At 37.1% G+C, this 13,953-nt stretch overlaps 1 protein-coding gene across 3 annotated transcripts in view; it reads right to left on the bottom strand.

Moving 5' to 3' along the window:
* LOC131160245 (uncharacterized) overlaps positions 1 to 13,662 on the bottom strand; it is a 94,807-nt gene extending 81,145 nt beyond the window's left edge. For 2 of the 3 annotated variants that reach the window (XM_058115686.1, XM_058115685.1), the window contains exon 1: positions 13,310 to 13,591. In XM_058115686.1, the coding sequence (XP_057971669.1) occupies positions 13,310 to 13,509 (200 nt within the window). In that variant the 5' untranslated portion in view covers positions 13,510 to 13,591. Of the gene's footprint in view, positions 1 to 13,309 lie in introns of all 3 variants that reach the window. The other variant, XM_058115687.1, reaches the window with a different exon arrangement.
* Between the last annotated feature and the right edge of the window lie 291 nt (positions 13,663 to 13,953).

Here is a 13,953-nt window from a genome sequence, read left to right as displayed (position 1 = left end):
GCATGCTTCCACCCAAGATTTGCAAGCACTTCAATACCATATGTGCTAGTTTTTCTTCATTCATAAAGTATCTAATGGATTTGGAAGTGCAGCAGATTTTTAGAAAGGAATAACAGAAGGAACAAAAGGATCAACACATGATGGGGAATCAAAAATCGTTGATGGACTCAAAATGGATTCATCCAAGGAGGACCCTGCACTAGAGAAATAAGGTGTTCCTTCAAAAAAGATTGCATGTACTCATGGTCTTAAATTTCCACGAAATTGTCAACATTTCCGTCGAAATTTTCGATTTCCGTAACCCTCAATCGAAATGGCAGTCGATTTCCGTCTTGCATAATTTCCATCAAAGTCTCAACGAATCATTCGAAATTTATCGAAATCTCGAAATTTTAGCGAAACTTGTCGAAATTTTAACTATACAATGAAATTTCGTCAGAATTCAAATGAGAAATTTAGGAGTGAAGTGAAATTTCTATCTTAATTTATTTTATTTATTTTATCGAAACAAAAGATTATTACAAGTGCTTTTGAAATTATATGAAAAAATAAACTTACAGTAACATTTTATTTAACCATTCATGTCTAAATTATCATTATTTGTATAATAGATAACATTTAAATGATTTATGAATTTCATTTGTATTAAATGAATATGCTTAATATATATTATCTTACAAATATGTTTGATATACATACTATTTTACAACTTTTCCACCTCATACAAAACATAGAGGCATTTAATTTGTTATATATTAGTCCTAAAACTTATTTTATTATGTTTGTTAACCATTTCTAAAGTTTCACAAAAGAATTCAATGTTTTACTACTAATTTTCACTATTTTTTAAAATCAAAATCAAAATTGAAATCAAAATTTCTATCGAAATCGAAATTTCCGTCACAATTTCCATACTTTTGGAGCTTCGAAATTTGAGTCGAAATCGAAATTTAAGACCTTGCATGTACTAACATAGTTCCTGCAAGTATAGGGATCATAACATCTATAACCTTTCTGAGTGCTTGAGTGCCCAACAAAGACACATTTAACAACACTAGGAGAGAAATTGTATTGTCAAGTATGTGGAACACAAAGAAAACATGTGCAACCAAAGACATAAGGCACAATAAAGAACATGGATGTTTTTGGATACACGAATGGGAGGGGCATTTGTCCCTTTAGGACACTAGAAGGCATCCTATTGAGCAAAAAAGAAATTGTAAGAGAGCATTAGTCTAAAAAGCTCTAGGAACATGCATATGAAGGAGGAGAGACCGTGCTATGTCGAGTAAATGTCTATTTTTTCTTTCAACTACTCCATATCTTCTTAGGGGTATGTACACATGATGTTTGATTAATAATCCCTTTGGCCAATCAAAAAGAATGAAGCTTATTTTGAACAAATTCAAATGCATTATCAAATAGAAAAATTTGAATACCAATGTCAAATTGAGTTTTTATTTCTTGGTAGAATTGAGTAAATACATTCAAAAATTCATACCTACCTTTTAACAAAAAAAAAAATCTAGGTCATGCACGAAAAATCATCCACAAAGACACAAAATATTGATGACCAATCAAATTATTGACTCTACATGGACCCCAAATATTTGAAATAGTAAAAGAAAACAATGATTTAGTATAGCATGCTTTCCCAACTAACATGCATTACACTCAAAATGAGAAACAGACTCAAACATAAGAAAAACTTGTAGTTTTTAAAGGAATGGATGAGCAAAACGAGCATGCCACTAATCAAAAGAAACACCATAGTAGAAATTGAGGAAGTGGTATTAACAAGAACTAGATTGACCATTACCACCATCGAAATAGTACAAGTCGTCCTTCTCAAGCCCTCCACCAATCTTCTTCTCAATCTAGAGATCCCGAATAACACAACAAGAAGGAAAGAAGGTCACAAAACATTTATGAGATTTTGTTAGTTGACTAACTAATAATAGGTTAAAGGGAAATTTAGGCACACATAAGATAGAGGAAAGAGGCATAGAAGGAAACCAAAGAAAATTGCCACAGCCAAAAATCGACATCATTGAACTATTAAACAAGAGTAACCTTAGAGTGTAAAGAAGTAGGTTTTAAGGACTGATATAAATTAGGACTACTAGTCATATGGGAGGAGGCATCAAAATCAATAAGTGAGGGTAAAGAGGATGAAGAGCAAGAAGCCCATTTGTACATGAATGGGGGGCCAAAGTAGCATTAGATGTAGAAGAAGTTTGGAGTTGTTGAACCATGCAGACAAGATTGTTATACTCTTCTCGAGACACGATAGATGATGTACTTAACTCCCCATTCGAGTGGCTAAGTGCACTAGAACTTTCAACAATGGAGTCACCCTCAATAACAGACTTACTAGCCCAAGTTGAATTCCCATGTAGATCCCAACAATGACCAACAATATGGTTTTTCTTGCCACAATGTGTTGACATGCGAGAATTTCCATAATGGGCTCCACGGTTAGATGCACTACCTTTGCTTTGCAAACCCCTTCCTCGTCCTCCAACACTTCCTTTACTACGATTGGAGGCAGTGCTAAACATTGTTGAACTATCACGGGAAGAAGCTTGATGAGAAGATTGAGAGCCATCTTGGTGATTTGTTGGATTTAGCGTATGCTTCATTCATGGATGTTATGGATTCACTGGCAAGAATCTGATCACAGTTAGAGCTCAAAACTCAGCCTAGACAATAACTTGACAGCCCAAAATCCCGCCTTTGCCTCTTAATCATCTCAAAGTTGAAACTAACTGGTTGATAGATGTTTAGTTCATCTCACATACCCTTCAAAGTGCTATAATACTCGCTAATGGACCTACGTTCTTGGTTATATTTGAAGAAATTCTCATGTAGGTCAAAAATACGAGTTTGAATTTTAATTTGAGAGAAGCTTTCACGAAGATCATCCCATACAGCCTTGGCTATCTTATGAAACATCATGTTTGCAGCAATTCATGGCTCCATGCTATTCCACAACCACACAAACAATATATCATTCTCTTTCAGCCAATCTTAATAATCCTTGGAGTCTAGAGACCAATGAGAATGCTAAAAATACTTGGGCATCCCTTTCGCATTAATATACAAGCACACTGCCTGAGACCACAACAAGTAGTTGGAGGATCCAACCAATTTGATGGTTGTGATATGTACGTTGACAGTATCAGCCGAAGATCTCTCTATAAAGGCCATCAAAACCATCCCCTATACACTACAATCAGCACATACACTACCGGGAATGAGTAATGAAGCAACTACAGAGAATCAGGCAGCACACACAAGCACAACAAGCACTTAATAGACTATATGGTAGAACAGCAGCCGCAGGAATTGTTGCTGGCAGCAACTAAAGAAAGCGCGAAGTTTTTGAACACCAATGGAAACCACCAGCAACTGAAACAAGATTGCGAGCAAGCAAGCAATCATGAACACGTAACATTAAAAAAGCTTCATCATGCCAACACCAGCCAGACAGCAGAACAGCACAGGCTGTAAACCCAAAACAGAGCGTACCTGCTTCACATCAGCAAACTACCACAAACAGACAACAACCTATCAAGAATGCTGCAAAACCAAATCACAATGAAAAAGAGTCCCTAAGTGACTCTCCAACCAACCAAAAAATCAGATTTGAGAATTAATTGGGAGAAGATAAGAGAAAAAACGAAACATAGACTATCTAAAGAAACAGCTATTATAAATCAGACTTAAGGTGATTAATGCTCTGATACCATGTTGTAGAGTTGAGATGGAGGAGAGAAGAAGAAAAGAAGAAGAAAGCAAGAGAAAGAATGTGGAAGCTGTTTCCAGGAGACTTACGTACAGAGCAGGTCTGCCCTCTAATATATTAACAATAATAAAAGTCTTATTGACAGAAATAACCCCACTCACACAGCCTAATTGCTGAAATAACCTATTCTCTTCTAAAAAATTCCATCCATCATTTACCAACTCTCTCAAAATTACCGCATCAGGTGATAAAACTGCTGCAAGGTAATTTGCTTCACCTCTAAGTTATAAACACAAAAGTCAAGACCCAAATGTTTTTCAACTCTAGCTCTTTTACTCATTCTAGGTTCAATCTCAAAATTCATTTTGCAATAATAGTAGAGAGCTTGGTTCAACTGAAACATTATGTCAATGTTTAGCACTCCACCATCTCCATTCAAAAATAACATTATTCTCAACATCCAAAATACTGTTTGTTGGAAGCTTTAAAACCCAATTTAGGTCCTTAAGAATCTATAGCTCTTAAAAAAAACTAAGCAATCCCAAACTATAAAATATCATAAATTGGTCTTATGCTCTTTCTAAAGTTCAAAACGTTTATCTTCTGTTTTTTATGTGGCATTCTATTTAATACATGCAACTAAAACTACTACTCCCCTAAGATTAAGAGGCACACCCAACTCTATCAACATGACATTAGTCAAACAGATGACTAAGGTGGGGTAAACTCGTGTATTATTCCCAAAAATTGAACATATGAGTTGAATTCCAATAATTCAAACTTAAAGTCAGAATTTATTTTCAAAGTTAAGAAGGAAATTTTTTAATTTCTAAAAAAGCATCAAATTTATTTTTCTTTTCTTTTTATTTTACCAGCAAAGGAGAGTCAATAAAGGGTATCAAGGGGATGCCACCCATGTACAAACAACAACACTTACCTGCCAAAATCAAGAATTTCAAGTAAGTCAACTAAAGACAAATCACCATGCCATCTCGTAAGAGCAATAATCCATTGGCCATTAAAAATATGTTGAGTTGTTATTGTTCCTCCAAAAGCTCTCTTATTCCTTTCCCTCCACACCAACCAAAAGATGGCAAGGTAAATGAGGGACAACGCTTTCTTCCTCTCCTTACTAGTGTAGATACCTTTCCAAGCTCATCACTCTCCATCCACTATTCTGGCAATAGCCTCTGATTGGGGAAAAGGACAGGTTCCATTGGGCTCTAGTCCAGGAACATTGCAAGAGGATGTGATCAATAGTTTCTGCACTTAATAGACGAAGAACTGGTTTACAAGGGACAGCCCCCTTTCTTGAAGATTGACTAGCAAGAAATTTTCCCAAGAACTGCCTCCCAAACAAAGAAAATGATTTTAGTGGGGATGATGCTCTCCATATGAGTTTCGAAGAAAGTTATCAATAGTTTTTGTCGAGGGAGTGAGTTTTCTATAGAAGGATCTGAACATGAACAAGTCATTATTGTTCAGGGTCCACTTTTGTGGTGTTACGATAATGGATTTTGTATGAGCAATAAGAAAAGTCAATTAGTTGCTCCATGTCTCAATCTAAATCATTCCAAAACAAATCAATGTTCCAAAAATTCGCTTGGTTTAGAAATTTCAAGATGATTATTGACAAGGGCATCCTTGCCATGAGTCAAAATGAAGATACAAGGGAATTTGGAACTAAGGGGAGATTGGCCACACCAAATATCGCCTTAAAAGAAGATATTATCCCCATTCCCCACTAAGAAACTGATGCAAGGAAAGAAGAAATCCTCCTGATCATTTCTAATTAATTTCCAAACCCCAACGCCATGCAATCCTCTCCTGGCTTTAGTGGTCCAACCATTATGTAGAAGACCATATTTTGAAGCATCTACTTCCCTCCAAAGATCATCCTTCTCCATCATGAGTCTCCAAAGCCATTTTCCAAGGAGAGATTTACTGAAAGTATATAGGGGTTTTAGCCCTAAACCTCCACATCAAGGTTGTTTAACAACCCCCCCCCCCTTTTTTTTTTCCATTTTACAAGATGACATCTAAAATCCTCCCCCGACCTCCCTCAAAGGAATCTCCTTTAATTCCCTCTAACCTTTTGGCAACTAAGCAAAGGAAAGGAAAGAGGGACATATAATAGACCAAACAATTAGACAAAGTTCTCTTTACAAGGGTAAGTCTACCACCTTTAGATAGATAATTCTTTTTTCAAACCGGATGGCTTTTTTTTCAAATATTTCAATGATTGGGTTCTAAACACCTTTTTCTTTGAATTTAGCACAAGTGAAAGCCCAAGGTAGGTAATTGTGAGAGCCCCCAACTTACATTGCAAGAGGCTGACAAGAAGAGGCCCCTTAAATATGTTATCAAGCAGAATAAGCTCATTTTTTCCCAAGTTCACCTTCAACCCAAAGACAGCTTCAAAGTCAATGAGGATGCACCTAAGACTGAGGGTCTGAGGATCATATTTGCAAAATAAGTAATGCTATCATCCACAAATAGGAGATAGGAGACTTCCATTTCCCTCCCGTTCATTCCAATGCTAGAACCTTTGAGGATGCCTAATTCAAAAGCTTTTTCAACATAAGGCTAAAACTTTGACAACAAATATAATCAGTAAAGGGGAAAGGAGATTCCCTTGCTTCAAACCTCTAATAGAGCAAAAAAAATTTTAACGACAATCGTTAACAAGCATCAATTTTATCTTTTAACAAATTAATATGCATAAATTTTGAAATACCATCAACCCATAGCTTTAGAAGAGTAGTCGCACCAATGGATGCGTAGCATCTTCGTACTCGCTTAACAAGTCTAAAGAAGTTGCTAACACTTGACTTCACTCATTCTTAGTTTAACGACTAAACTGTCTTCCTCAGCTTAGGCTCTCCAAAACCAGGTCCAATTTTTTATGTAACAAAATAAGGGATGCTTCAGTCTTTAACAAGAAATTATCCCAAGATTCCTACACAATATGGTGGCTCCATGGTCTCTCTCTATGTGGGGCATGGGCATTATTGGTCCAATCATACCCAAAGCATCAAATGGTCATCGATTCATTCTGGTGGCTATTGACTACTTTACAAAGTGGGTAAAAGCAGCATTTTATTCCAATATGACTTTTCTAACGCCAAATTCTAATGGAAAACCTGAAAACGGCTATCCCATTTGAGACATCTCAAATCTGAAGTTTCATGTCTTCTCTTTTCTTCACCTAAAAGTGATAAAATATCTAGTTTCTCCACAAGTTAAAACCCCTTAGAATTCACAAAAATCTATATGAATTAATCCTAACAATTACGTATTTCTTTTATCACATTTCTAAGGATCTCTTGCGATTTTAGCCTTCCGAAATAATTCATATTTTTCAAAATCCATTTCGAATTAATCTAAAATTACTCATGATTCCTACATATCTACTATTTACGACAAAAAAAATATACCAAAAATCTTTTAAAAAATAAAAAATATAAAAATTATTTTTAAAAATGCAAATAGAACTTGAAGATGCTTTATTATCATTTTCAACATTCAACTTAAACATACCAACACAATTTCACAAGTATAACCTCTATCCACAAATATCTCATTCCCAGTGGCCACGTATTGGTCAGATTCCATTGTTTTCTTAAAACCAATCTTATTAAGAAGAAAATCTAGCATCAAGTCCTTTCGCATGGAAGGAGTGTGAAACACATCTTTTAATGTTGATACTCTTCCAAAAGTGAACTTCCACCACTATCAAGTGCTGGAGTGGTATGGAGAGTTACCAAGCATGATAGTTTTGGACTCCTTACAAGGAGTGTACACCTTGAACCATTTTTTTATGGTAACAGACATGGCTCCACAACATTATTAGCTTAAGGAATATGTTTGTGTCTCCAAAATTTCCCAACTTAAGCAATATGTCCACTTATTCCACAAACAAAATAGAAATTATTATTTCCCTTGTTTTGATTAAAAGGGGGTAATTGGTTCCTTTCTTTTTTTTTAGATTTGCCCCTATTATTTTGGTGGAACAATTTCTCATTATCTTATTTTTTATGCTTCAATTGAGCTTTCATAAATAATTATGACTATTAGAAATTAAATTTACCATTTTTGAATCCTTCTAAACAAGGATATTGGTGACTTTGAGGAGACAAAGGGAAAATCTCCTTTCTATCTCTTGAAGTAAGCTCTCTTGAAATGAAAAAACTTGTTGAGATCTCCAACATTTTTATTGGGTTTTTCAAGTATAGGTTCCATTCTCCTTTAAATTATTTTGAAATATGTCGAAATATATGAAAATAAATAACAAAATGATTAGATATGAAGTGTGAATCCATTTAGGTTGAGACGCGGAAATCTGGCTCTCTTTTAGGAATATTTAAGTACTCTACAGTTAAAACCTAATACACAAACCTTTGTGGTAGATCACATTTTTATCCCTATGATACTTTATATAACTATCTGACTCACATTGATTTTGTAAATGGAAGAGTTTAAAGCTTTACCAAATAAACATTTTTTCAAGTCAAACTCTCCATGACCAACATTACATGAAAAAATGTTGAGTTTGGAATAAAGTGAGAATTGTTATGGAGTATCAATACTAGTGGGTTTATCTGCAAGCTTTCAATATGTTATGATATGTGGCTCATATATTGAGTGGAATACATGTACAATGAGAAAACATGGTAGAAAACAAGAAGTTGGTTTGCAGGATCAAACCGTCGATAGTTTCCCTATAACCGTCGACGGTTTGCCCAGGGGCAGTGAAACAGTCGACGGTTCTGCGCATGTTACTTCGACTATTTGCACTCGGTATTAAACCGTTGACGGTATGTTTGAAACCGTCGACAGTTTGGCTCGGGTTGCTAGCGCTAGTTTTCCAAATTTTGAATTTTGGGACGTTGGATAGGTTGGGTTTCAGGGGAAAAACCTCTGAAAGTGTTATATATACGTTGTATATGTTGTAACTCTAAATGTTCATGTCTTTGGACACAAGATAGTAAGAAAAATACTATCGATTGCTCCCGTGGATGTAGGCATTGCCGAACCACATATTTCCTTGTGTTATTGTTATTGCTTTCAAATTAATCTGCATGATTGTTGTTCTGTATATTTTACCGTTGAGTGTTGCGTTGTAAGATTAATTTATTCCGCTGTGCAATTCATTTTTCACAACAAATTGGTATCAGAACATTGTTGTAATGGCTTCTCGAACTCCCCATGCAAAGTTCGATGATTTCAAGTTCGATGGAATAGGAAACTTTGGTTTATGGCAAAGAAGGGTTAAGGATCTGTTAGTGCATCAAGGTATGGTGAAGGCTTTATACAGAGTTCAACCGAAAAGCATGAATGAAACAAGTTGGAATGAATTGGAAGCGAAGGCGGTGTTGACTATCTGACTTTGTTTGGCTGATGACGTGTTGTATCACGTCATGGATGAGGATTCTCCGGCAGTAGTTTGGCAGAAACTGGAAAATCGGTATATGTCTAAGTCTTTATCGAACAAGTTATTTCTTAAGCAAAGATTGTATTGGCTTAAGATGGTGGAAGGTTCGGATTTGAACCAACACATCAATGCATTCAATCAGATTGTAAATGATTTGATGTGTGTTGATGTAAAGTTCGAGGAGGAAGACAAGGCGTTGATGCTATTGAATTCCCTACCTGCGTCTCACACGTATAAGAACTTGGTTACTACTCTAACATAGGATAAAGAAACCCTGAATTTGGAAGGGGTAACAAGCGCATTGCTGGGTTTTCATCAAAGAAAGATGGCCAACGATGAAATTTCACATGGTGAGGGCTTGTGGTGAAAGGAAACCAAGAACGTGGGAGAAACAAGTTTCGGAGCATATCAAATCGGTCGCAGTCTGGAAATAAGAAAGATATGAGGTGTTTTAAATGCGGGAAAATTGGGCACATACAACCGGAGTGTCCGGAGTGGAAGAAGGGGAATGCTAAAAATCAATAGGGTTCATCAAAATCTGCAAATGTAGCAGAAGAAGGAGACTCGAGGAGCAGTGATGGTGATATGCTTTCTATTTCATCGAGTTCAAAACGCCTCATAGATTCTTGGATCTGTGGGACTGATGACATCCGTTCCCTCCTTATCTTGCCCGGTAGGTTGTTACAAAAAGAGCCAAACCAAAGCAGGGACTGATTCCACATGGGGAAAGGAAGGAGGTCTAATCAACAGAGTAAAGCTAGGAATTGATGCCAAGAATCAGACATGGGACGGACACAGACTAGCAGAATAAAGGCTTCGGGATAAATCCTGTTTGCGCACCTTTTGCAGGAATTGGTAGAAGATATCCCACGAGCAGAACAATTAACACGAGCAGTCTCCAAGACATGTCGAGTCTTTCTTTTTCTTCCTTAGCACATTCATAGGATGAGAGTCGTCTTTGGAGCCAAAAAGGGCTCAGGTGGTCTTTGGCCTTATGAAAGCTTATCTTTCCGAAATCCATTTACCTTGCTAGCCTAAGGCTTAAACCTTCTAACCAAAAGGAAACCAAGGAAAGCAGTCAAACCAGAAGATTTGGGATGCTTTTATCACATGACACCAAATAGAAATTGGTTCAACACCTACAGGTCAGTTAATTTTGGTTATGTTCTAATAGGAAATGATGCTTCATGCAAAATAAATGGAATAGGAAATATCAGAATTAAAATGTATGATGGTGTTGTGAGAACTTTATGTGATGTAAGGCATGTACCAGATTTACGGAAGAATGTGATTTCATTGGGCACTTTAGATTGTGATGGGCATAATTACAAGTTTGAAAATGGGATAATGAAGGTGTGTGAAGGCAATTTGATGGTAATGAAGGGATAGAAGTTAGCGGGTAATATCTATGCACTGTAGGGTACCACAGTTGTAGGTGGAGCTGTAGCTGTAGAATCTGAGTCAGGTAATACTATTTTGTGTAAAATAACCACACACAAGAAAGGGGGTATTCTTAACTACATTTATTCAGATGTTTGGGGACTGGTGAGGATAGCATCACAGGGTGAACATATGTATTTCGTGGGTTTATCACAAAAGGTCTTGGTGTATCTCATGCGGCACAAGTCAGAGATGTTTTCTAGGTTTAACTTGTGGCTGAGGTAAAAAACTAAACCGAGAGAGAGATGCACAGGTCAAACATTGGAATTGAGTACGCTGATTTTGTTCAAGGAGTTTTGTGAACAGCAAAGCGGGTTTTATGCAGGGCTTGCAAGGAACTTCTTGGTAGAGTCAGTGAGTATGGAAGGTTTCTTGTTTAACCGATCGCCAAAGGTATCACTAGATGAGAGATTTGTAGGAGAGGTTTGGACAGGTTATGCGGTAGACCATTCCGGTGTGAGAGTGTTTGGATGTCCAATCGTGCATGTTTCTAGTGAGGTGAGATCTAAGTTTGGTGCAATGTCCATATGGTACATCTTTCTGTGGTATAAGAAAAGTGGGTTCAAGCTTAGTGATCCAATGGGAAACAAGGTTATGATCAGTGGAAACATGGTTTTTGGTGAGAAAGCTATGGTGCAACGTACTCGGGTAAAGGAAGAAAAACAGGTGCCAGAAACTGCAACAGCAATGAACATGTGATGCAGGTGGAGTTTGACGTTGTTCATAATACAGGGAGTTTTAACTCAAAATACCAGCAGGATCACAATGAATCCAGATGCACTATCAGGCCACCACTCAGGCATAAATTTGATGATCTGGTGTTTTATGCATTCATTATTACCAACAAGGTTCCTACTATTTTTCAAATGCGGTACACAGCAAAGGGAAAAATAGATGGATGAGTGTTATGGTGGAGGAAATGGAGTTATTGTATAAGAATCATATGTGAGAGTTAGTGGAGCTTCCAAAAGGGAAGGGGGGTGATAGGATGCAAGGGGAAGATGTTTCTGTTGTTTGTGGATAACATGTTATTTGTTGGGAAGGCTTTGACTGAGGCTAATCAATTGGGAACTCTATTGAGAAAAGGTTTTGACATTAAGATTTTGGGTACGGCCAAGGAGAATCTTGGTTTGGAGATTCGCAAAGACAGAGTTGCAGGGAGATTAGGGTTATCTTAGGGTGGCTTTGTGGACAGAACTGCAAGAAGATTGTGGTTGTCTCAGAAGAATCAATGTAAATTGTCTACCGCTCGGTATCCAAGGACGGATGGTGATTTTCGAGATATGTCAAAGGTCCCCTATGCTAGTGCAGTGGGGTGTTTCAACAGGCAACAGAGTGATCCATCAGTTATGAGATTTGTGAATGCAAACTATGCAGGGGGCTTTGATGACAGAAGGTTTACAACAGGGTATGTGTTTACTGTTGTGTGAAGGCCTGATTGTTGGAAGTCCAAGGTACAGTCTCAGGTTGCACTATTTACAACTGAGTCGGGGTTTATGACAGAATCTGAAGCTGCCACAAACAAGTTCAAGCATTGCTTGGACTTGGTTTTTGTCTCCAGTTGCTGGACGGGATGCAGTCCCAACCTATACCGATTTTTGTCCCAAGTGGAGCAGCGGGTTTATGTTTTCGATTTTTTCTCCTAAGGGGCGTATATTCGCCAAGATGGAGATTGTTGTGATATGTGGCTCATATATTAAGTAAAATGCATATACAATAAGAAAACATTTTTCGTCAAACTCTCCATGACCAAACATTACATGAAAAAATGTTGAGTTTGGAATAAAGTGAGAAGTGCTATGGAGTATCAATACTAGTGAGTTTATCTGCAGGCTTTCAATATGTTGTGATATGTGGCTCATACATTGAGTGGCATGCATGTACAATGAGAAAACATGGTAGAAAACAAGAAACTGCTTTGCAGGATCAAACCGTCGACGGTTTCCCTATAACGGTCAACGATTTGCCCAAGTGCAGTGAAACAGTTGACGGTTTTGAGTTTGTTACTTCGACTGTTTGCTCTCAATATTAAACCGTTGATGGTATGTTTGAAACCGTCGACAATTTGGCTCGGGTTCCCGACGCAGGTTTTTCGAATTTTGAATTTTGGGATGTTGGATAGGTTGGGTTTCGGGGGGAAAACCTCTGAGAGGGTTATATATATGTTGTATATGTTGTAACTCAGAATGTTCATGTCTTTGGACACAAAATAGTAAGAAAAACATTGTCAATTACTCTGTGGATGTAGGCATTGCTGAACCACGTAATTCTTTGTGTTATTGTTATTGCTTTCATTATAATCTGTGTGATTATTGTTCTGTATATTTCACCGTTGAGTGCTGCGTTGTAAGATCAATTTATTCCGTTGTGCAATTTGTTTTTCACAACACAGTTCCTTCTCCAATATGTGAACTTGATTAATGTGGAATGTATTTATAAAAATAAGAAATATAAATAAAAATAAAAATAAAAAACAGATACATGTAGGTTCAAAGTCTCCAGTAAAATTCATGCATCATGAATTAAGTTTCATGTTTTGAAGATACATCTGATTCGCCAGTGTATATATATTTTATTTTTAACATATATAAACAAATGAAAATTATTCAAGTAAGATGTGTACTGCAGCCTGAATAGGTAACTGACACTAGAGTTTGAGATGATTGGAGTGAGTATTGTTAACTGACCGTTTGCGCTTGGTAGGATCGAAAGGGCTCTGAGACGAACTTTTCGCAGCAATTACGCCATTTGAGGATGAATCTATTCGAAGAGAACGCTTTTTAGTGCTCGAGAAGAAACAAATCGCGAGTGCGGACGCCAGGGCGCCGAAGGCTGTGGCCGCAGAGATCAGAGCAAGCTCTCTTGTGTTCATCGCAGAGGCGCACATACAGCGGGTGAGAAAGGGTACTGCAGTCCCACTTGAGCTTGCGCGCCGAAAAGATAGAAGCGGCGGGAAAAAGTGAAAGCAACGCACGTGCTCTTAGGAGTGGTGTCGCCAATGGGCCGGTGGCCATGGCGAGCCGGCCTTTTTCCTTTGGATATTTTGAGAGGGAAAATGGTAAGAAAATAAAATAATGATATATTCGAAAATGTATTTTTTATTTTTGGTTTACTTTTTTATTTCTTATTTTTTATTTTTACAACAATTTTTTTTATAATTTAGCTGCATATATATTTAATTGGGCATATCCCTTAGATGACGTTATCCTTCTTTCAGCCCCATGCCAGCTGCAAATTCCACTTTTCATCGTCAACAAAGTTGTTAGCCGCGAAAATTTCAGTTATTATTCTCTCTGTCCATTTTCTAACCTAATTCTTGTCTAGGCGACTA

Source organism: Malania oleifera, chromosome 7 (assembly GCF_029873635.1).
Source record: "Malania oleifera isolate guangnan ecotype guangnan chromosome 7, ASM2987363v1, whole genome shotgun sequence".
NCBI lineage: Eukaryota > Viridiplantae > Streptophyta > Magnoliopsida > Santalales > Ximeniaceae > Malania > Malania oleifera.
This window is presented reverse-complemented; position numbering and strand designations above follow the sequence as displayed.